At 37.1% G+C, this 22,125-nt stretch overlaps 1 protein-coding gene across 2 annotated transcripts in view; it reads left to right on the top strand.

Moving 5' to 3' along the window:
- Positions 1-21,903, top strand: part of NGLY1 (N-glycanase 1) — a 43,237-nt gene extending 21,334 nt beyond the window's left edge. The window contains exons 5-12 of one of the 2 annotated variants that reach the window (XM_079794445.1): positions 246-468; positions 2,520-2,641; positions 3,574-3,719; positions 7,401-7,511; positions 8,976-9,140; positions 12,028-12,213; positions 20,279-20,456; positions 20,830-21,895. In XM_079794445.1, the coding sequence (XP_079650571.1) occupies positions 246-468; positions 2,520-2,641; positions 3,574-3,719; positions 7,401-7,511; positions 8,976-9,140; positions 12,028-12,213; positions 20,279-20,456; positions 20,830-21,005 (1,307 nt within the window). In that variant the 3' untranslated portion in view covers positions 21,006-21,895. Of the gene's footprint in view, positions 1-245; positions 469-2,519; positions 2,642-3,573; positions 3,720-7,400; positions 7,512-8,975; positions 9,141-12,027; positions 12,214-20,278; positions 20,457-20,829 lie in introns of both variants that reach the window. The other variant, XM_079794446.1, reaches the window with a different exon arrangement.
- Positions 21,904-22,125: the final 222 nt, after the last annotated feature.

Consider the following 22,125-nt stretch of genomic DNA (forward strand, 5'->3'; position numbering starts at 1 on the left):
ATGTATAATGTCTGTCAGAGGGTACAAAGTGGTAGACGTCCTACTGTTCTAAATGTGCAGTGTACTGTTACCATATTTCAGCCTCATTCACAATCTACTGATGTTTCTTGCATTAATATTTGTGCATACCTTTTAGATCATCTTATATTTTCATATATTTCAGCTCATATCTGAGAATAAAATATGTGGATATTTTTAGTTTTTGTCAGCTTTAGCTCTTACTTGGTTCTGTTTTAATTTCTCAGGTACTAATTTAAATGATGAGGATTTTCTTTTGCTGGAGCTTCTACACTGGTTTAAGGAAGAGTTTTTTCAATGGGTGAATGACATTTTGTGCAGCAAATGTGGTGGCAAGACGAAGTCTAGAGGTGAAGGATTATTTCCCACTGAAGACGAGTTGAAGTGGGGTGCAAACAGAGTGGAAGATCATTATTGTGATGCGTGCAAGTTCAGCAATCGGTTCCCGAGGTGGGTATCAACTGGACGGTCAAGTCTTAATGGAATGGATAGAAGAGAATTTTTATTAAATGAAATTTTTAATCTTCATTTTAATTATTAGGACAAGGAACAACAAGGTATGACTGGCAGGCTAAATCCAGCCCACATCCTATTTTTGTAAATAAAGTTTTTTTGGAACATACCCATGCTGATTCATTTATATATGTTCTATAACTATTTTTATATTTTAGTGGCAGAGTAGAATACTGGAAACAAAGATCATATGGCCTGGGAAGTCTAAAATATTTACTGTCTGTCTTTTTAAAGGAAAGGTTTTTGACTCTTGCTCTTAAATATAAATTGAATATAGACCTAGCACATTTAATGCTATTAATCTCATATTGTTCTCTATATACATTAATTTTACATTTTTGATAACAATATTAATACTTGATAGAAAACAATACTAACAACATTAATAATATTGATAATTGTGATAGCAAATATAATACTGTACTTAAATAATCATCAGATGGTAATATGGAAGGTAAAAGTATAGTGCCATCATTTGTTTTAATTAGGTGCCTCCCCTGCCCAACCTAACCTACCTTCATATCTCTAAATTTTCAACAAGGGAAATTTGAACTTTTCAATTAATTTTTTCTATTAATTTATAAGCCTCTTACCAGTTTTTCTTAATTGGCAATACTTGTAAAGTTTGGTTGTATCATTAGGCAAGAAAGATATATGTTTGAAATACCTAATTTTGGGGGCTTGGGGACTCCATTCTCTTCTTAAGGGAACCATTCCTGTGATATACAGAATATAGGATAAACAAAATCCAATATCCAGTCATTATAAAAAATTTGTATAAAAATGTATATCTTCATTTAGCAAACATTTGCACAGACACTTTACAAAGATTTGAAGATAAAAGATACATATAATTAAGTCCCTCTCCCCATAAATTCTTTCTTAGTGATTTGTTGTAAACTAATAATATAGTGTGGAGGAGCCCAGTCTAACAAAACTATATATACAGTGTTTTTTTTCCTTTCTAAACATTTGCTCATTGTACTCTTAGCTGTTCTCTGTATTGGGTTCCGATGATGAGCACTATTAGAGGCTGAGCTGGTTGTTGAACTTGGCACAGTGGTATACAGAAGGAGGATGTATAGGTGCTCTGATTCTATTGTTTTACTTCTTATTGTAAATTTATAACGTTTCAATGACTTAATTACCTGAATTATAAATTCATTTAACTTAGCTTACACAAGATCATCTGCTTAAAACAAACTTGTCATTGCAGAGCCAGTTTATTCATACAACTGCATCTTTCTCTTCCAAATTCAAGGCCAGCATTTCTGCTCAGCTGGGGCCTTTTCCTGCTTAGCTTTATCAGCTCAAAATCCTTCTCAACCCAAATGCAAATCTTGCTATTCTCCAGTTTTGTGATAATTTTATAATTGGAGACATAGCAAACATCTTTTAAAAAACAACTTCCAAATTAGCAAGCACCATTAAGTAGTTGAAAAGAACAAAATTTCAATCAAAATAATCATTAGAGACAAGAAACGGATTTTAAGTAAAATTGAGTTCACCTAAGCTTAAAGCTTCATTGAGTAGTCTGTTAAAGTTGTTTACCTTTTAAATACAGTGAGCTAATTAGACTACTTGTTAGGGTAATGCTAATGCTCAAAGCAGATTTCCTGGAGAATCTCTGCCTATGCAAATCCTGTCTGTCCTTCAAGGCCAGTTCAAATACTAGCTCTCCTCCCTGACCACTCTCCTGTAACCCTAACCTGACCTATTGTAAAGGTCTGTATCACATTCTTCTGTGTATTCAAGTTAGTTATGTTAATCCCTTCTCCCCTCTTAGGACTGGAAACTCCTTGAAGGTTGTACCATTGTTTAATCATTTTTGCCAAAGATTCTAACACTGCCTCATATATTCTAGGCTCTCTAATCATTACGAATTTAAAATTAGGAATATTGCTGTTTAGCACAGAGATAATATAAATTCTTGAAAATTTTTAGTTTTGATACTGAATCAAAGCTTTTTTATTGTTATTTAAAACCAGGTATAATAACCCTGAGAAACTTTTGGAAACGAAATGTGGACGGTGTGGCGAGTGGGCCAATTGTTTTACACTGTGCTGCCGAGCCTTAGGGTTTGAAGCTCGCTACGTTTGGGATTACACAGGTACAGAACTGGTATGAGCAGAGAGTAGTAGGGCTTTGCAGAATTAAGAATTTTACAGTCTGGGCTTGTTATGTTCTGTCTTGTACTTTCTGGCCTTCTGAGTCTGAGCTTCCATTTGCCTTTTGTAAAATAATAATACCAACCTCACGGATTTTTTAGGGGATCACAAAGTTTTTGTGGTGCACCTAGTATTTTTTGCATAGTACTCTGCACTATAAACATTCTTTTATTAATAATTTACCATGCCATTTTTAGTAATGGTGTTTCTATATGGATAAGGACATGTGTAATAATATGCTATAGAAATCTTTACTTTTGTAGGGATTAGTATAAAAAATTTAGTAATCTTAAATCTTAATATACAAAAAAGTAATAAAAGCTATGTGAAATTTATTTTATTCTTATTTAGAAATGACATATGTCATCTACATGTCAAAAAGTTGTTTTCCTTTTTCTCAGTGTTTAACTTGTGTTTTATTTGTTATTATTTTCTTACAATGTAGAACATCAATAATCAGAAATCCTCTTTAGGCTTCCTTTTGGTTCTGGGTCTTAAAAATCGAGAGAGACTGCATTTTCAAAAGTGACATTAACTTCTTCACATTAGCAAACTGATCCCTGTTTTCGATGCTCTTGTTCAATATGTTCACCCTTTTGAAAGTTATAGCTCACATTATTTTTAATTAAGCCTAAAACTGACTGCATTAAAGGAGATATTCCACAAACATTTTCAAGGATTTCAAAGGGACAGAGAAAACAAGTGTACTAGAGTCTTGTGTGCCACAAAATGTTTAGTCTTAACTAAGATTTAGAATGTTACACCTAACTTGATTATGTGGTTCTTACCTTAGGAGTTTGTATATAGTTACTGGAAGTCATTCTGGTTTTGTAAACTCTTTTTCTTCCTGTTGCTCTCTGGTGTACCTGAGCAGACCATGTCTGGACAGAAGTCTATTCTCCCTCTCAGCAGCGGTGGCTGCACTGTGATCCCTGTGAAGATGCCTGTGACAAACCGCTCCTCTATGAAGTAGGGTGGGGCAAGAAGCTGTCTTATGTCCTAGCATTTTCTAAAGATGAGGTAGGCATAAGGGAACACATTTTTTTTCCTAAGAATACAATACAGTTTCGACAAATTTTGAAAGTATAATTGACATACAAAATGTGGCATATATTTAAAAGTATACAATTTAATAAATTTTGTCATTTATATACACTTATGAAATTACCTTTACAAAGTCAAGATAGTGAACACATCCACTATCCCGGGAAGTTTCCACATGTCCCTTTGTTATCCCTACTTGTCCCTGTCAGGGTAACCACAGATCTACAGTTTTATGTAAATGGAATCATGTAGTGTACAGATGGTCCTACTTACGACTGTCGATGGTTTTTCAGCTTTATGATGGTGCAAAAAGCAAAAGCAATTCAAATTCCCTAGAAACTGTACTTCGAATTCTAAATTTTGATCTTTTTTCTGGGCTAGTGATATGCTCTCATATACCATACTTTCATGATGCTGGGCAGTGGCAGCGACCTGCAACTCCCAGTACATCATTCAATCACAGGGTAAATCACCAATACTCTGTAGTGTGCTGCTATTAAGAGCATTTTCAACTTATGGTATTCTCAACTTATGATGGATTTATTGGGATGTAATCCATCATAAGTCAGGGAGCATCTATATCCTCTTTTTGGTGGAGTGAGGATGGGAGAGTCTAGTTTCTTTTACTCTGTATAATTACTTTGAGATTCATCTATGTGTATCAATGGTTATTTTTATTGCTGAGTATTCCTTTGTATGGATGTAACATAGTTTATTCATTCATCTGTTGATGGACATTATTTATATTTTAGTTTAACAAAATTTGTGGGGTTTTTTTACTGTTGATACTATTATAGATGCCCCTTGTTTTCTCCCCTGTACCTCCACCCAGCTTCCATCCTCTGGCCATCACCACACTTGTCTATGTTTGTGGATCATGCATATATATTCTTTGGCTTTTTACCTTCTTTTATCTAATTCCCCGCCCCGCTTCCCCTCTTAGATCTGTCTATTCCATGTATCCATACAGTACTAAGCATCTTTTTATGTGCTTACTAGATGCCTGGTGCACAAAATTCATGCACTCAGGGTGTGGGGGGGGGTCCCTCAGCCCAACCTGCGCCCTCTTGGCGCAGTCCAGGAGCCCTCAGGGGATGTCCGACTGACAGCTTAGGCCTGCTCCCCTAAGCTAGCAGTCAGACATCCTTTGCATTGCCACGGAGTCGGGAGAGGCTCCTGCCACTGCCGCTGCACTCGCCAGCCGTGAGCCTGACTTCTGGCTGAGTGGCACTCCCGCTGTGGGAGCGTACTGACCACCAGGGGGCAGTTCCTGCATTGTGTGGGATCGGGCCGAAATCGGCTCTCTGACATCCCCTGAGGGGTCCCAGATTGCAAGAGGGTGCAGGCCAGGCTGAGGGACCCCACTGGTGCACGATCAGGACCGGAGAGGGACACGGGAGGTTAGCCAGCTGGGGAGGGACCACAGGAGGGCTCCAGGGGGTGTCCAGCCCGTCTCGCTCAGTCCTGATCAGCTGGACCCCAGCAGCAAGCTAACCTGGTCAGAGTGTCTGCCCCCTGGTGGTCAGTGTACGTCATAGAACTGGTTGACCAGGTCAATTGTGTGTCCCCTGGGGGTCAGTGCACATCATAGCAAGCGGTTGAGCAGCCTTAGCATATCATTAGCATATTCCGCTTTGATTGGTTGAACGGACGACTGGAAGGCCGGACACTTAGCATATTAGGCTTTTATTATATAGGATTTGCCATCCACATGTCCACTTTGCCCACTTTTTTAATTGTTTTTTTTATCATTGAGTTTGAGAGTTCCTTATACGTTCTGAATGCAAGTCCTTTATTAGATATATGCTTTGCAAAAAAATTTCTCCTTATCTGAAGCTTATCTTTTCATTTTTTGAAGAGAATAAATTGATGAAGTCCATTTTATCAATTTGTTCTTTCATGGATTATGCCCTTCGATAGTGTATCTAAGAAAATTTTACCTAACGCAAGACACAATGATTTTCTCCTTTGTTTTCTTTTAGAAGTTTTACTAGAAGCCCGGTGCACAAAATTCGTGCACGGCGGGGGGTTGTCCCTCAGCCCAGCCTGTACCCTCTCCAATCTGGGACTCCTGGAGGGATGTCCGACTGCCCATTTAGGCCCGATCCCGTTCGACTGCCCGTTTAGGCCCGATCCCAACAGGATCGGGCCTAAACGGGCAGTCGGACATCCCTCTCACAATCCAGGACTGCTGGCTCCCAACTGCTTGCCTGCCTGCCTTCCTGATTGCGCCTAACCGCTTCTGCCTGCCAGCCTGATCACCCCCTAACCACTCCGCTGCCAGCCTGGTTGATGCTTAACTGCTCCCCTGCCAGCCTGTTTGCCCCCAGTTTCTCTCCTCTGCTGGCCTGGTCACCCCTAACTGCCCTCTCCTGCAGGGTTGATCACCTCCAACTGCCCTCCCTTGCAGGCCGGGTGCCTCCCAACTGCCCTCTCCTGCTGGCCATCTTGTGGTGGCCATCTTGTGTCCACATGGGGGCAGGATCTTTGACCACATGGAGGCAGCTATATTGTGTGTTGCAGTGATGATCAATCTGCATAGTACTCTTTTATTAGATAGGATAGAGGCCTGGTGCACAGGTGGGGGCCAGCTGGTTTGCCCTGAAGGGTGTCCCGGATCAGGGTGGGGTTCCCTTGGGGCGTGGGGCGGCCTGAGCGAGGGGCCTGTGGTGTTTTGCAGGCCGGCCATGCCCCCTGGCGACCCAAGCGGAGGCCCTGGTATCTGGAATTTATTTTCCTTCTACAATTGAAACTTTGTAGCCTGGAGCGGAGCCAAGCCTGCTGCTCCCTCCGGGGCGGCAGCCATTTTCTGTGGCAGTTAATTCACCTTCTACAATTGAAACTTTGTAGCCTTAAGCGGGTGGGCCCGGCCAGGGTGTGCGGAAAGCTTTGCTTCCCCTGTTGCCGCCGGCAACCCTGGCCTGCTCTCTCAAGCTCCATTCTGCCGCCACTTGTTTCAATTTGTTTACCTTCTATAACTGAAACTTTGTAGCTTGAGTGGAGGCTTAGGCCTGCAACGGCTATGGAAAGCTTGGCTTGCTCTGTTACCTGGGAAACCTTGCTCTCTATGGCTGTAGCCATCTTGGATTGGGGTTATTTGCATACTCGCCCTGATTGGCTGGTGGGCGTGGCTTGGCTGGTGGGTGTGGCTTATGTAGCGGAGTGATGGTTAATTTGCATATTACCATTTTATTAGAGAGGATACTTCAAATTTTACACTTGGGTTGTGTGATCCATTTTGAGTTAATTGTGTATATACTCTGGGGTGTGGATTGAAATTCATTATTTTGCATATGGATAAGGAACTTTCTAGCACCTTTTGTTGAAAAGGTTATCTTTTCTCCATTGAATTGTTTTTGCAAAAATCAGTTCTATAATATACATTTCATACAGTAAAAATGGAAAAGGTTTTTTATTTGTTGTATTTTGGGAAATAAGTTTTAAAAAACCTAAATGTTCTGAAAACTTCTTCTTGTCACAATCTTTCTTGGAAGTGTGCCTGAACAAAATGAATAAAAAGCACATTCTCTGATTTTGTTCCACAGGTTTTTGAACTTGAAAGAATAGCATTTAAAATTTTACGTTTAAGAATTACATTCTAGGTATTTAAGGTTGATGGTTGTAATCTTGTTATATATTTGTATTCTGTAATTTGAGGTGGTTGATGTCACTTGGCGATATTCTTGTAAACATGAAGAGGTAATCTCCAGAAGAACTCAGATTAAAGAAGAATTACTTCGAGAAACTATTAATGGACTTAATAAGCAGGTAGGTGATGGGCATTTGTCATTTTTGAGAGAATATTTGAAAATTTTTATATAATCAAGAGCTGGTTTTTAAAGTTGTAGTATTATTTTGTAAGCAACAATATTTTAATATGTTAAATGTCTTTGTTAATTCAAATTTCTGATGACTTATTTTAAATATTGTACTTTTTTACATTAAATTGTTATGTCTCTTAAAGTTCAGTGAAACAAAATTTCAGTATATATCATACTTGGCAAAAGTATGTTGTTTTATTTATCTAAGTAATTGTGTCTTGAATATAATTACATACACACACACTTGTTCATGTATGGAAATTTCTAAAACAAGTCACAGGAAATTGTTAACAATGACTACTTCCGAGAAGACCTGGTGGTTCAAGAGGGGAGATTAAGTTTTTACTTTATACCCTTTTGGTAGTATTGAAATGTTTTTAACATATATTTGTATGATTTTTTTTTTTTTTTGCGCTGTTGGAAGGCAATTAAAATAGGAGTGGATCATCTTAATGCAGTCATGATTGACGTTGTAAGTGAGCTTTTCAATCTCTGTGGAATTTCACCTTTAATGTGTAGTCCTTCAGAGATGCCAAACTGAAAAACTGGAGTATTTACTAGATCCCTTCACCTTGGAAGGCTCTGAACTCCAATTATTTACTCGTCAGCACTTTGTTTCTGCTAAAAATTCTTTGTTTTTCAGCGCTTTAGCCTTCATTTTATGCTTGGTTTCTTGGCCCCTCCTCCTCGTTTCAGTTAGTAATTAGCAAATTCCTGGAAGGGAAAAGTAACACAGTCTTTTTAAATTTTTTTTTTTATTGATTTCAAAGGAAAGGAGAGGGAGAGAGAGATAGAAATATCAATGATGAGAGAGAATAATTGATTGGCTTCCTCTGGCACACCCCACACTGGGGATTGAGCCCGAAACCCAGGCATGTGCCCTGACCGGGAATCAAACCATGACCTCCTGGTTCATAGGTCGATGCTCAACCACTGAGTCACGCTGGCTGGGCAAGTGGCACAGTATTGGTTCACCTCAATTTCTCTTAGGATCTTAACTTTTTCAGTCTGGCTACGTTGGTAGTTTTCTATTGCATTCAAACAGATTTTTGTATATGTCTGTGTGTATGTGTTCACCCTTTTCTAGCTTTTCTCAGTGGGACAGTTGATCTGATTCAAGTAATTTACTGTGGCCAAAAGCAGAGGTTGCTATCTTTATTTTAAATCTAGGATATTAAAGGTCATGCAGCGTTGGATGTGGGTATAAAATGATCTTTTTGCCTAAGTTTTTAAAAATTACTTTGAATATTCTAGTGTCCATTTTATTTTCCAAATAATTATACATATGAAAATAAAGTTTGTTACTTCCTTTAAGATTCCCTTAAAATACATGTCTTAAGTATATTCTTGCTTAGAGTTGGACTTGCACATTTTCCTAATCTTAATGACTTTTTTAAAACATGTATTGCAGAGGCAAATGTCTTTGTCAGAAAACAGAAGAAAAGAACTTCTCCAGAGGATAATTGTGGAGCTTGTTGAATTTATTTCTCCCAAGACCCCTAAACCTGGAGAACTTGGTGGAAGAATATCTGGGTCAGTGGCTTGGAGAGTAGCCCGAGGTGAAATGGGTCTAGAGGTATTTAATTCATTGTAGCATAATAATCTTACTTTCCTGCTTCTTATACTGTGCTCTTTACTTACTGAAAAAATGCATTGGCCATGACCTTTCAATTAACTTTACAGCTTAATAATTAAAAACTGTAAAACCAATGATTGATTGTCAGAGTCTAGTCACATACAAGAGAGTTAGCAAAACATTTTAAAACAGGATTTTTTATAAATTTTGAGTATAGTATAACTTTTACTGAAGTATATACAGAAAAATGCACAAATTATAAGTGTACAGCTGAACAGATTTTTACAAATTGAGCACCCATGTAATCATCAACCAGATAAGAAATAGACTTGCATACATCTGGTATTGGCTAGAAATTATTGCTGCTTACTATTTACTATTATATTGTCAGACTTATTTTAAGGTATCTCTTGATTAATCTCCCAAAATTAAATAATGAACAATGGAAATATAATGTCTATAATTAGAGGCCAGGTGAAAAGCTCTGTAATAAACATAAAGTACAATAGACTGTCCCTTTCCCTTAGGGAGTTTAAAGTTGACTCACTATAAAGTATTTTATTTACTTTTTAATAAATATATTCTTATAAAGTATTTAAAATGAAGGTCTAAGGCCGTGGTCAGCAAACTGCGGCTCGCGAGCCACATGCAGCTCTTTAGCCCCTTGAGTGTGGCTCTTCCACAAAATACCACGGCCTGGGTGAGTCTATTTTGAAGAAGTAGCGTTAGAAGAAGTTTAAGTTAAAAAAATTTGGCTCTCAAAAGAAATTTCAATCGTTGTACTGTTGATATTTGGCTCTGTTGACTAATGAGTTTGCCGACCACTGGTCTAAGGTGATAATGTAATGAAAAGTGCTTGAAAGGAAAATAACCCATCACGATATCAATATCGATAGTTCTAAACTAATTAAAGTTTTATATCTACTTTTTCTAAATTTGCAACTCATTTCTCCAATAAAGAAATATGTCTAAAAGGAGTGAATTATCCTCAGTAACTTTGTTTGCTTGTTAATTTATCCAGAATCTTTAGCAGGCAGTTGGAAGTGTTGGTTCAGCCATAAAATTACAAGATCTAAATTCAACAAATCATTCAAATCACTGCTGATGCAGTGCAAGTTATAAGTATAAATGTAAATGAAGCCAGTTTAAAAAAGCTAATTTAATTCACAGCTGTTCTCAATTTAAAACATTGATATTATTTAGGTCTTCATTTCTTTTTCTTTTTATGGATGGGTGTGCTTCCTCTTGTATGGCATATAAGTTGATTAAACTTTAAAAATATGAATTGGGTCATATGCTCAGATTGTTTCCCCTTTTGAAATTTTTAAAAAATGTCTCTTATTACTGAAGACCATATTAGAGCCATGGATTTAAAATGTCATTTTCCTCTTTAGAAATAGATGTTTATTTTAAAAGTAAATTGAAAAATGTCAGTCCTAAAAATTTATGGAACTATACCTCGAAATGAGTTGGTGATATCCTGTGATTTCTGGAAAGAATAGTTTCATCTTAATCTTAGACTTAAAAGATTTCGTGAAATATTAATGTCATTCTTACTCCAGATTGTTCAGTTGCATACATGGTATGTTCAGTAACATACATATTTCTTTTCCCTTTTGCAGTTAGTTATCCTTGTAAAATATAGATACTGCTACTTTAAATTTTATTTCCATTTGGCTGTGTCGATTCTGAAATATCTTTGTTGTTACATGCTTGTTTTGAAGCAAATACACTAACTTATAATACCAATATCTAAAAAGAATAAACTGCTTTTATTTTACTTTTTTGACAGTAATAAGTCATAGGTTCTACTATGGAATTATCTTATTTATACATCCAATGTTACTGTTTTGTAATTCTGACAGTGATTACAAATACACATATGTAATTACTTTTTCTTTCCTTCTCTAAGATATATATTTTTAGTGATTTTTGTACATTCAAAGTTTTTATATTGTTTAATACCTAATACCCAATGCTGAACAAAAAAAGCATTCCCTACTCTCCTGAATGATTAGTAAATATTGTATCAAGACATTAACACAGACTAGAGCAGTGGTCTGCATTAATTGTTTCAGAATCCCCAGACCCTCTCCTACCTTAGGGTTACCAGGAAAGGACACTCTGATGAAATGGCTTTAGGTTTAGGCTTGAAGGATGAGAGAGAATCAAAGATACGGGAAGTAGAAAGAACAGCTTTCCAGACAGTGGAAACAGCATGTGTCAAGGCACTGGGGCAGAAACGAATTGGATCTTTTTGAGGAACTAAAGGAAAAGTAATATGGTGAGAGCATAGAGACAAAGGGCAGAGTGACATGAGATCTGGTTGGAAAAGTAGGCAGGGGACAGATCATGCAAGGTCCTGTAACCCTTGGTAAAGGTTAAGAGTTTTAGTACAGTGGAAGTCAGTGGAGTGAGTTAAGCAAGGAAATAACATCACAATTGACATCTTTCAAAAACCACTTTCATTACTATGTGAAGCTTGAACAGGAGAAATAAAACTTGAAAGCTGGGAATTAATTTCAAGAGACAGTTATACTAGTCCAGTTAGAAAACGATTATGGTGGAAATGAAGAAAAATAAATGAATTTAGGTAAACTTACAAAATCACAAAAATATAAGTCAGAGCTATTATTTATACTTCTCGTTTTCTGTCCTGTAGCAGTTGTGCTATATCAACATTATACTGATCATGTTTAACCTATAAGATATTTTCTGAATTTCTAATGGCACCAATTTTTCATTTTCATGTTGAAGGAATCTCTTACCACTATACATAGCAATCTCTCTCCCTCTTTTCCCTTCCTCTCTCTCCCACTCCTCATTTACATATACAATCTATAATCTTTCTTTACCTTGAAAAACTAATTCCGTTTTCCTTTTTAAGAAAAAGGAAGCCATGTTCATCCCCTCTGAAAATGAGAAGATTTCTAAACAGCTTCACCTTTGTTATAATATTGTGAAAGATCATTATGTTCGAGTTTCAAATAATAATCAAACCACTTCTGGATGGGAAAATGGTGTATGGAAAATGGAATCCATATTCAGAAAAGTTGAAACAGACTGGAACATGGTAACTTAATGCAGGAAACTGTTTAAAACCTTTGTCGTTGTTTAAGCATATGATTGGTTTCATTTTTCAGTTGTGCATGATGTGAAAACTGATATGTCAAAATTACTTTTAGTATTCCTTAAACCTGAAAAAGAAAATTGTGTTCCCAACATTTAATCAAGAGATCATAAGAAATTTGTGGATTTATAACAAGGAAGTGATTTCATTAGAGGTTGAATTTAATGCTTTCATTGGGAAAAGTAATCAAGTATATGACCAATCCATGTGACTAATTTTTGCATAAATATACAAGGTATATTGTTATTTAACTTCTTCACAAGTATGTATTGATAGCCTACTAAGGTGGACTATAATGGAATATAGCATGTAGTTCAAAGTCCCAAGAGCTAACCATTTAATACACCTTCATTGCATAACAATATGAATGGTTGAGAAGTAATATTAGTTATTTCTACTCTGTCTTAAAGAATAAAGAAATGGATTGCTAGGACTATAGCAGTTCCCATATGCTAACTTGTATATTGTTGTCCCATTATCTGTAACAAGTAAGAGGCTTTGCTTTTAGTCTGCCCTACCCCTTAGACAAGCACCAAAAATAAACTTAAAGTTATTCAAATGACCTCACTAGATCTAACCATGTTGCTGATATATTTTCATAGGAGTTAATGAACTTAATAGGGAGTTTTTAAAGTTAACTTGACAAATGTTTGAATGGGAAGGGAATTGTTCACTTGTAAGACCTTGGATAGATTAAAGATTAACAGCATCTACTATATGTTTATCATTGTTCTAGGCAGTAATCAGAGTACAAAAGGCATGCAGAAATGAGGTCCCTGCTTTTTTTCTAATCATAAGTTTATATTTTAAAACTTACCTTGGTGATCTTTTTGTATTAAACCAAGAATAGCTTGTAGCATTATTAAAATTGTAGATTTAGGATCTTCCTTTTTAGTCAAAGAAGGGCATATAAAATGAAATATAAAATTTTAAATTTCAAGATATGAATCTGTATTTGAATATGAATCTGTAATCAATTATATAGTTGATGAGGGCACTGAACAACTTCTTGGAGACTATCCTTAGCCAAAAATATTTTCTGAACAGAAAGCAGGATAGAATAGATATGTTTTTATTCAAGGACTAAACTAGTCTAGCATGCCATTCTTCCTCACCAGTAGTGTGAATGGAGAAAGTAATGGTAGAGGAAACAATGCTGTGTTGCAGAAGATGTGACATGCTGAGAAACAGGTCTGTTGTATGGCATATTTCTTCTTTAGTTACTCATTGGTTCATCAGCAAACATTTACTGAGTGCCTGTTGTGGTAGGCATTGTTAGCTACACGGGAAAAAAAGATGGGAGGTACAATGTCTTCTTTCACAGTCTAACGGGAAACTGAAGCATAAATTGCCATCTTAACCATGATGAAGAGTACTATAATAAGGATATCAACACATTGCCATGGAGACACCGAGGAGGGAGTAATTAGCTCTGGCTGTGGGAATTGGGCAAAGCTCCACAGAGCAGGCAGCATTTGAGCTGGACGCTGAAGGATGAGTAGGTGTTCATAAGGCAAGGGAAGAGCGTATGGCTAGAGAGGCTGTATTGTATAAAAAGATTTAAGTAATGTAAATGAGATGCAAAGGCCATTACATGAAAAACAGGCTCCTACTCAAGTAAAGTTTATGCCTTGATATGCTTTTATGAAGGGCATCTTTTTAGAAGTTGAATGAGTCAGTTCTCAGTTACAGTATTTAGTGCCCAATGAAGAAAAATATTAGAATCTTAACTATATTGTAGAGACTAATAACTCAGAAGTAATATATTTCCACTAAAACTTGAATTTCCCCCCTAAATTAGCATTTTTAGTTCTGTACTAGCATGTCCCCAGTTAGAAATTCTCTAGCTCCACTAAATGGAAAAAGCCTATTTCTTTTCTTTTTTTTAATTTTATGTGCCAATTATAGTTGACATTCAATATTATTTTATACTAGAGGCCCAGTGCACAAATTCGTGCACGGGTGGGGTCCCTTGGCCTGGTAGGCAATCAGGGCCCATCGGGGCCAGCTGCAGAAGGTTGGCTGTGGGAGCGCACTGACCACCAGTATCACTAATCTTACTAATCTAAACAGTCGGCCCATGTGTCTTTCTCCTACACTAGTCTATGCTCTCCTTGACACTTGCCTCTTAACATTATATCCCAAGTGCCAAGTGCAATGTCTTACAATGTGCATGTTTACTAAATGATGAAATGAATTAATTCTTGACATAATGCCGTACATCAAAAAGTGCTCTAGCAACAAAGAGAGTGAAAAATTGCTCAAAAATGCAAAGTATCTAAAAATAGCTAAGTCTGAATGAAGACAGGGTTTATTGTGGTGGTCTGCACAGCCCTAAGGTGATATAAAATGTATGCCATATACACTCAATCATTCTTTCTTACATTCACCAAACTTTACTATAAACATTTTTTTTATATATATAAGATACTATGATAAATATATGAATACTAAGAGTAGTACAAAAGTGAGTAGAAAAAGACAAGGTCTCTGCCCAGGTAATAAATTTATAATCCAGTAGGCGAGGACAAATAATCTCTTCTCACACATATTTGTTGAAAAGATTCATGAAGAGGTACACAGTTCAGTAAGTCAATAAAGGGAGAAATGAGTCCACTTAGCTAGGACTGGAGGGAGTAAGGCTTAAGCCAAGTTCTAAGGACAAGAATAAGTTAATCTAACAGAAAGGATAGTAAAGAAAGTTCTGTGGAGAGGGCAGAGGGCGGGGCAACTACAAGCAGAGAAGCAGGGGTGCAGCACAGTACAAGGCGAGGCCAGAGAGAAAGACACTTGAGCTGTTTCTTGCCCTGAGAGCATTTAGTAATGATCAGGGTTTTTAAAAAGTATTTATGGCAACCACACAAAGAACATTTTTAAGAAATATATTTTATTGATTTTTTACAGAGAGGAAGGGAGAGGGATAGAGAGTTAGAAACATCGATGAGAGAAAAACATTGATTCAGCTGCCTCCTGCACACTCCCTACTGGGGATGTGCCCGCAACCAAGGTACATGCCCTTGACCGGAATCGAACCTGGGACCCTTCAGTCCTCAGGCCTATGCTCTATCCACTGAGCCAAACAGGTTAGGGCGAGAACATTTTTGAAGGGACCAGGGCAGATGCAGGGAGACTAGATTGGGAATCTTTTAATAACACTTGTTATCACTTGCATCCTAAAAAGTGTCCCTGACTTAGCTTTTTATATTCCTTTCAAATTCACACATCACTGAAAAACGTACTTGCTAAGTAGTACAATGCAGTAAGTCCCTGTGCTCCTGGGAGGCTACCTCTTTCAGAGAATAAAAATCTGTTCTAAATACACAAGAGCAGGCTGCATGTGATCTGTCTAGATTCCAGGATGGAGATTACGGAGGAAAGGTGTGGTGAGGAATAGGCATGAGAAATAGTCAAGGGGAAGGTACTAAATACAAATTGATAGTTACAAAATAGTCACAGGGATGCAAAGTACAGCCTAGGAAATATAGTCAATAACATTGTATTAACTAAGTATGGTTCCAGGTGGGTAATAGATATATTGGGAGGGTCACTTTTGTAAGTGATACAAATATCTGATCACTGTGCTGTACACCTGAAACCAGTCTATATATATATATAAAAGCCTAAGTGACCATTACAACCAGTCGACTGAATGACCACTCGACTGGTCGCTATGATGCTCACTGACCACCAGGGGGCAGACACTCAACGCAGGAGCTGCCCCCTGGTGGTCAGTGCGCTCCCACAGCCAACCTCCTGCAGCCAACCTCCCGTGGTCTCTCCCCCCGCTAACTGGCTCCGGGGCAGAAAGAGAGTTTCTCGGTGTAAGGACAGGATGTGGAAGGGGAGGGTGTTGGGGACACAAGAAAGAGCATGTGCAAAAGCACTGAGGAGAGTCGCCCTAGTCGGGTTGGCTCAGTGGATAGAGCGTCAGCCTGCGGACTGAAGGGTCCCAGGTTCGATTCCGGCCAGGGGCACATGCCTGGGTTGTGGGCTCGATCCCCCTGGGGGTGTGTGCAGAAGGCAGCCTATCAATGATTCTCTCTCATCATTGATGTTTCTATCTATCTCTCCTCCCTTCCTCTCTGAAATCAATAAAGAAATATATTTTTTTAAAAAACAAACGCTGAGGAGAGAAACACCTGATATCTAGGGAAGAATAAGTAGTAGGGAATATGGAGCAGAACAGTGAGAAATGAGAAGAGAGAGGTAAACAGTTGTCAGGTCCCAGGGACTTTGATTACCTTGCGATGATGTAATAAGAATCCATGGAAGTTCAGGCAAGGAAAGGATGTGATCACACTAGTGATCCAGAGGAAATTCCAGAGGCTCCAAATGGAAAAAAATCAGAAGCGTAGTATAGAGAGATGACAGTGGAGACTGGCAGTGACTCATGTTTGATTTCTGTGATGAAATGGAATAACCCAAAATAAGGTTTACCAGCATTAAATTAAAATCTCTTGAAATACAACTGCTCTGCAGGATATCTGTAGCAATGTCTGCTGTACAGTGAACTTAATTAGAGTTAATCCTAGCAGCCTAAGCAGAAGAATGACTTTAAGAGCACACTAGAGAACAACTTCAAATAGTGTAGTACAAACTGAGCCTCCAGGAATCCATAGTAACCGGTAGACCAGCCTGGCATGTAGTAATCCGAAAATCTCTAAGTGGAGATCTTCTGTAGAATGTGAACTACCTAAAAAAGCTGACATGCAAATTGCTCTCAGTCTTGAAACTAGTGGTTACAGACACAGCCCAAAGAGCAAAGTTTCATTTGTGTATATTGTATAACTTAGACCTTAAGTCACAGACACTTAGTCTTGTTCCTGCCCACAGGTTGTGATGTGCCTGCATATCCTTACAGATGCCAAAGAGGGGCAAGGGTGGGTCACTTTGGGGTGCTAGATAGATTTCAGTCTGCAGGGGGAAACTCCATGACATCAGTAATACCACTGCTGCTAAAATAGGGGTAGCAGCACTCACCTCTTAGTAGTCCCATAAGTTGCACAAACAAGTATATAGAACTATACATAATAAAGACAGCCTATGAATTTAAAAAGACAACAGGCAAAAGTTGTCTAAAATAACTGAAAGGAGTTAGGAACACCCAACAGTTACAAAAAAAATAAGCTTTTTTGCGGGGTTGGGGGGTCTCAACCAAAAAAAAAAAGAATATTTGAAAGTATAATATATTGTTCTAAATAAATTAAAATTATTCATTCTGTTGGTATTAACATATAGGACCATTTTGGAGGTTTATGTAAATCCTATTGTTTTGGTGCATTTCAAATTACCAAACTAAGTATGCATATTCTCGATAACTTCCTGGCACCTCTAAAAATGCTAAGTTAAAATAAATTGGTTAAAATGCTCCAGACAGACTGCATTATGTGAAAAAGATAATGTGAATTTTCAGTATAAATAGTGTGTTTTATCTGCATATACTGTTTCTTTAGCCTGAGACTTTTATTTGCTCACAATGTGTTTGACAGTTTAAGCATTTAAGAATTCAATGATGATCCATTTTATCCTTTAACTATTGAGACTCTTAAAAGCTGATGCCCTCAGGGTTAAAAAATGTAAGTCTTAGAACAGGCAGTCCTCTCACATATGTTCAACAACTATTGTAAACCTCCTGTGACAGTTAAAACCACAATTCTGGCCCAGAGCCACATGGTATAATGAAGACAGTTGTTGGGGTAAGCTAGAAATTTGAAATTAAGCTGACTTCAGCCTATCATATTTTATAGCCACACTTTTGAGGGAACATTTAAAACTACTGAGCCCTGAAAATCTATTACATGGAAGTATTTACCAATAAATGAATTTGAATGTATTTCTATATTAATATTACTTTCCCCCAGTTTTTTAGTTCTTTAGAACCCTCTTTCTTTCTGTAACCCTGTTGTTTGGCTCATCTTTTCCAGATAATGTCATTACTAGCCACTTCTTTGAAGGAGTAATTAGGCTATGGATAGCCAGTAGTTTCCAACAGGTGAAATTAATGACCCCCAGGAAGAATGGGTGCAATCCTGAGCCCCAGGTTCTCCTTACAAATGAGAGGAGCATGCTGTAGGAACGCGTGAGCATTAGAGGATGCTATAGTGAGGCTGCCCTGAACCTCAGTGAAGCAGTTGACAATTATATACATCTAGGTTTGCCATCCAGAACAATTGTTGATTATACACATATGATAGGCCTGGTGCACCAAATTCGTGCATGGGTATGGTCCCTAGGCCTGGCCTGCGATCAGGGCCATCTTCCCTGGCTGCCAGCAGCCGGCCCCGCCCCCGCCGCTACCCACCCCCGGTTCCCTGTTCACCATCGGGCAATCAGAGCCTGCAGGCCAGGGGAAGGGACTGAGAGGTTGGCCTGCAGGCCCCCATCGGGTGATCAGGGCCTGCGGGCTGGGGGCAGCTCCTGCATTGAGCAGCTGCCCCCTGGTGATCAGTGTGCATCATAGTGACTGGTCATTCTGCCATTCAGTCTATTTGCATATTACCCTTTTATTATATAGGATAGTCTGAGGAGTTCAAATCATTTTCCTTGGGGGGTGATTATTTAGTTGTTTTATAATCTCCAGCTCACTGATTTTAAAAACTTTCAAATTAAATTAACTGACATATTTAGTCTGGAAGAAAAATATCCATAAGATGCCAAATTGAATAGAATATCAATAGAATGCTAGCAGTGATTTTTCACTTGATGACTTAAGACATGGAGTAGGATTTTCATGCAGATGTGTGTTATAAGGTACTTTCAACTATTGGCCCCTGAGAAGTAGATTTGACATTTCTAAAAGAATATGTTTGTGTATACAATTTTTTTATTACTTAATACTATTTACGAAATCCTTTTAATTCAGAACCTGTGCCCCCAGAGAGCTATGATGTGGTTAAGTTAGGTCATACAAGTATACCAAAAATAAAATAGTTACATTTGAGTAAGGGAATATTGGTAGCTCAAGGTGAGATAAAATTTGGGAGGACTATGAAAGCTAAGAGTTTGGATATAATGCAAGAGCTGGGTGCTGGCACGAAGATGAGTGTAAAGTCATGACTAGTGGTAAATGCAGTATAAATGGAGAAGCCCCCCCCCCCCAATATTCATTTAAAAAAATGCATAGATCCTTTTGGGGGCTCTTTAGTCATAATGATTAAAGAGTTAGATCCTTAGGGGTTTGAGCCTGGGTGAATGCAGTTACCTGTTAAAGACCATGGCTGTGGAAGTCAGTTTTGATGTCATCATTTTGAAGAGTTGGATGAAACTAGAAACTATAGCAGGAGATAAGCTGGAAGCAGCCAATAATCTTGGATGCCTTAACTAGTATAGATTTAAAGTGGTAAGGGGCATTGATGGTGAAGGAATGGGGAGCGTACTATTTAGGAGGCAAGCATGGATATTACCTTTTGTTAAAACATTACTTAGCTCTTCCATTCTCTCTAAAAATCAATGGAAAAATATCCTCGGGTGGGGATTAACAAAAACAAACAAACAAAAATAAATAAAGGTGATTAAAACAAAACAAAACAAAAAAAACACAAAAAAACATAGCAGTGGCTGAGGTATTTTTACTTATTTATAGGATATGGCCCATCTCACTCTAGGAAAGCTTATCTGAAAATCCAGGCTTTGAAAAGAAGACAATTTAAGAAATAATTGCATTTAAAATGATTCTTCATTTCAGCAGGTTTCATCATAAAATTTATTTTAAATAGCTGAACTTATTAATTTAAAAAAAAATGACTTACAAAATTTGGTTAGCATGCAGCCCTTTAGGGCTATACTTGTTGGGCTACCTGTATTCAAATATCTTTCAAAGATACTATAGGAAAAACTGCTAATAAAAAATTTTAAATGTTAGTAGTAAAAATGTTTTCAGTGGGAAAAATTAGGTTTTTTAATAACCATTTGTACATAGTACCCTGTGAAAATAAGACTTTGACTATATGTGTTTTCTACACTATTTAATTTTTTCTGACAATTCCTTTTTTCCCCTCCTACTTTGTAGGTGTATTTAGCTCGAAAGGAAGGATCATCTCATGCTCATATTTCCTGGAAGTTTGAGTGTGGGTCAGTTGGCCTAAAACTAGATAGCATTACCATTAGAACAAGTAGTCAAACCTTTCAGACTGGAACAATTCAGTGGAAACTGCGATCTGATACAGCACAAGTAGAACTGTCCGGCGGTAAGCATTTGACCAGAGAATTAATCATGAAGTGTGTATTTAACACTCTAAAGAGTAATTGTACTTACTTGAGATGTAGTTTTGAGTTTTTTATACCCAAGAGTTATTCATACTATTGCAGAAAAAAATTAATTAAAACTGTATAACCTCATTCTAATAGAAGGGCTTATGTTTTTTATTTTGAAACAGATGGAAGAATAATTATCATTTCTTTGTTTCAAAGGACACATTTCCTCCATAAAGAATAATTTGTTTTTATATTTATTTTTTAAGGGTTGATTTTTACCTACAAGTGTATAAAATGCATCCCAAAACTCTTAGTTATGTTATTTAAGTTTCCAAAGCAAAGTGTTATTTTTTTTTCTTCCAACAGATAAAATTCCTCGCTCCTATCATGATTTTTCTGGTGCCACAGAAGTTATTTTGGAAGCAGAATTAAGCAGAGGAGATGGTGTTGTTGCTTGGCAACATACTCAACTATTTAGACAAAGCTTAAAGGACCAAGAAGAAAATTGTTTGGAGATAATTATAAAATTCAGTGACCTTTGAGAACCTGAATATTATAGAAAAGCTGGCAATAATCAAGGACTTACCATGTTTTAGATTAGTCTGCTGGTTCAGTGCATGCTTAGTGGGCAATTTACTCTGCTAGCATATTTCTTTGCTGGTTATCCATCATGTAACCCTCATGGAAATATATCTTTGTACTATGGATCATAATTAAACCTTGAATTAAAAGCTCCCTTCCATATGTGACTGTAATTTGGAGTAAAGTCTCATTGCCCCAATGTGAGATTTTAATCTAAAAAGTATAAGCATAGTTTAAAAGTAAAATGAAGGTATTCATGATTAAATGCTGTTCATGATTATGATAAAAGTTTAAGCTAGTAATAGTAACTTGATATTTTATGACCAGCTATTAATTTCTTCATAAGTTAATTGAATCAGGTTTCCTAAGATTTTTAATTTTTAATAACAGTGAAAGTGTAGTATCTCGTAAGTTATAATGCATGCAAATTTTTATGATTGTAAATACGTAGGCATTTAAGAAATAAATTGAATTATTTTGCTTTATATCTTTTTAGTGGTTACTTTGCCTAAATAAAATCTTTAATAAGTATGCGAACCATTGAAAACTGCTTGAATAGACAAGAGTTATGAGAACATTGACTGCATAAATGTATATACATTATAAATCCATAATATGTAGACTCATCAGAAAATGTTTTACTTTTGATTTTTCTTTTGACTATTTTTATCTACCTCATTGAATAAACTATCTTGACTTTGAAACTATGTAACTGTATTATACAGTATTTATATGCTATATCAAGAGTTGTTTGTAAGTGTTCCATATAACCTCTCCAATTAAATTTAGTGAACATTTATTAGCGTGTGTGTGCAAAAGCATTGTGATTGCACTGTGAAGGAGACAGTGTAAAAAAGCCCCCGTCCTCTAAATGCCTTTGTGATGTTCGGCAAAGTTCTCAACTTTTCATACCAGAAAAGTACCTTCTCGGAGATTCTCATCCCGTGCAATTCAGTAAGCTTGTGTATGCATTATAAAATACATACTATCATTCTGGAACAGAGGTTTTCTATTTCCTCTTTAATTGTAGTCAAACTCAGTTGAAGATCACTTTCTTGATAAAAAGTTTCATTTCAAGAA

The sequence above is a fragment of the Cnephaeus nilssonii genome (assembly GCF_951640355.1).
Source record: "Cnephaeus nilssonii genome assembly, chromosome: 17".
Lineage (NCBI taxonomy): Eukaryota > Metazoa > Chordata > Mammalia > Chiroptera > Vespertilionidae > Cnephaeus > Cnephaeus nilssonii.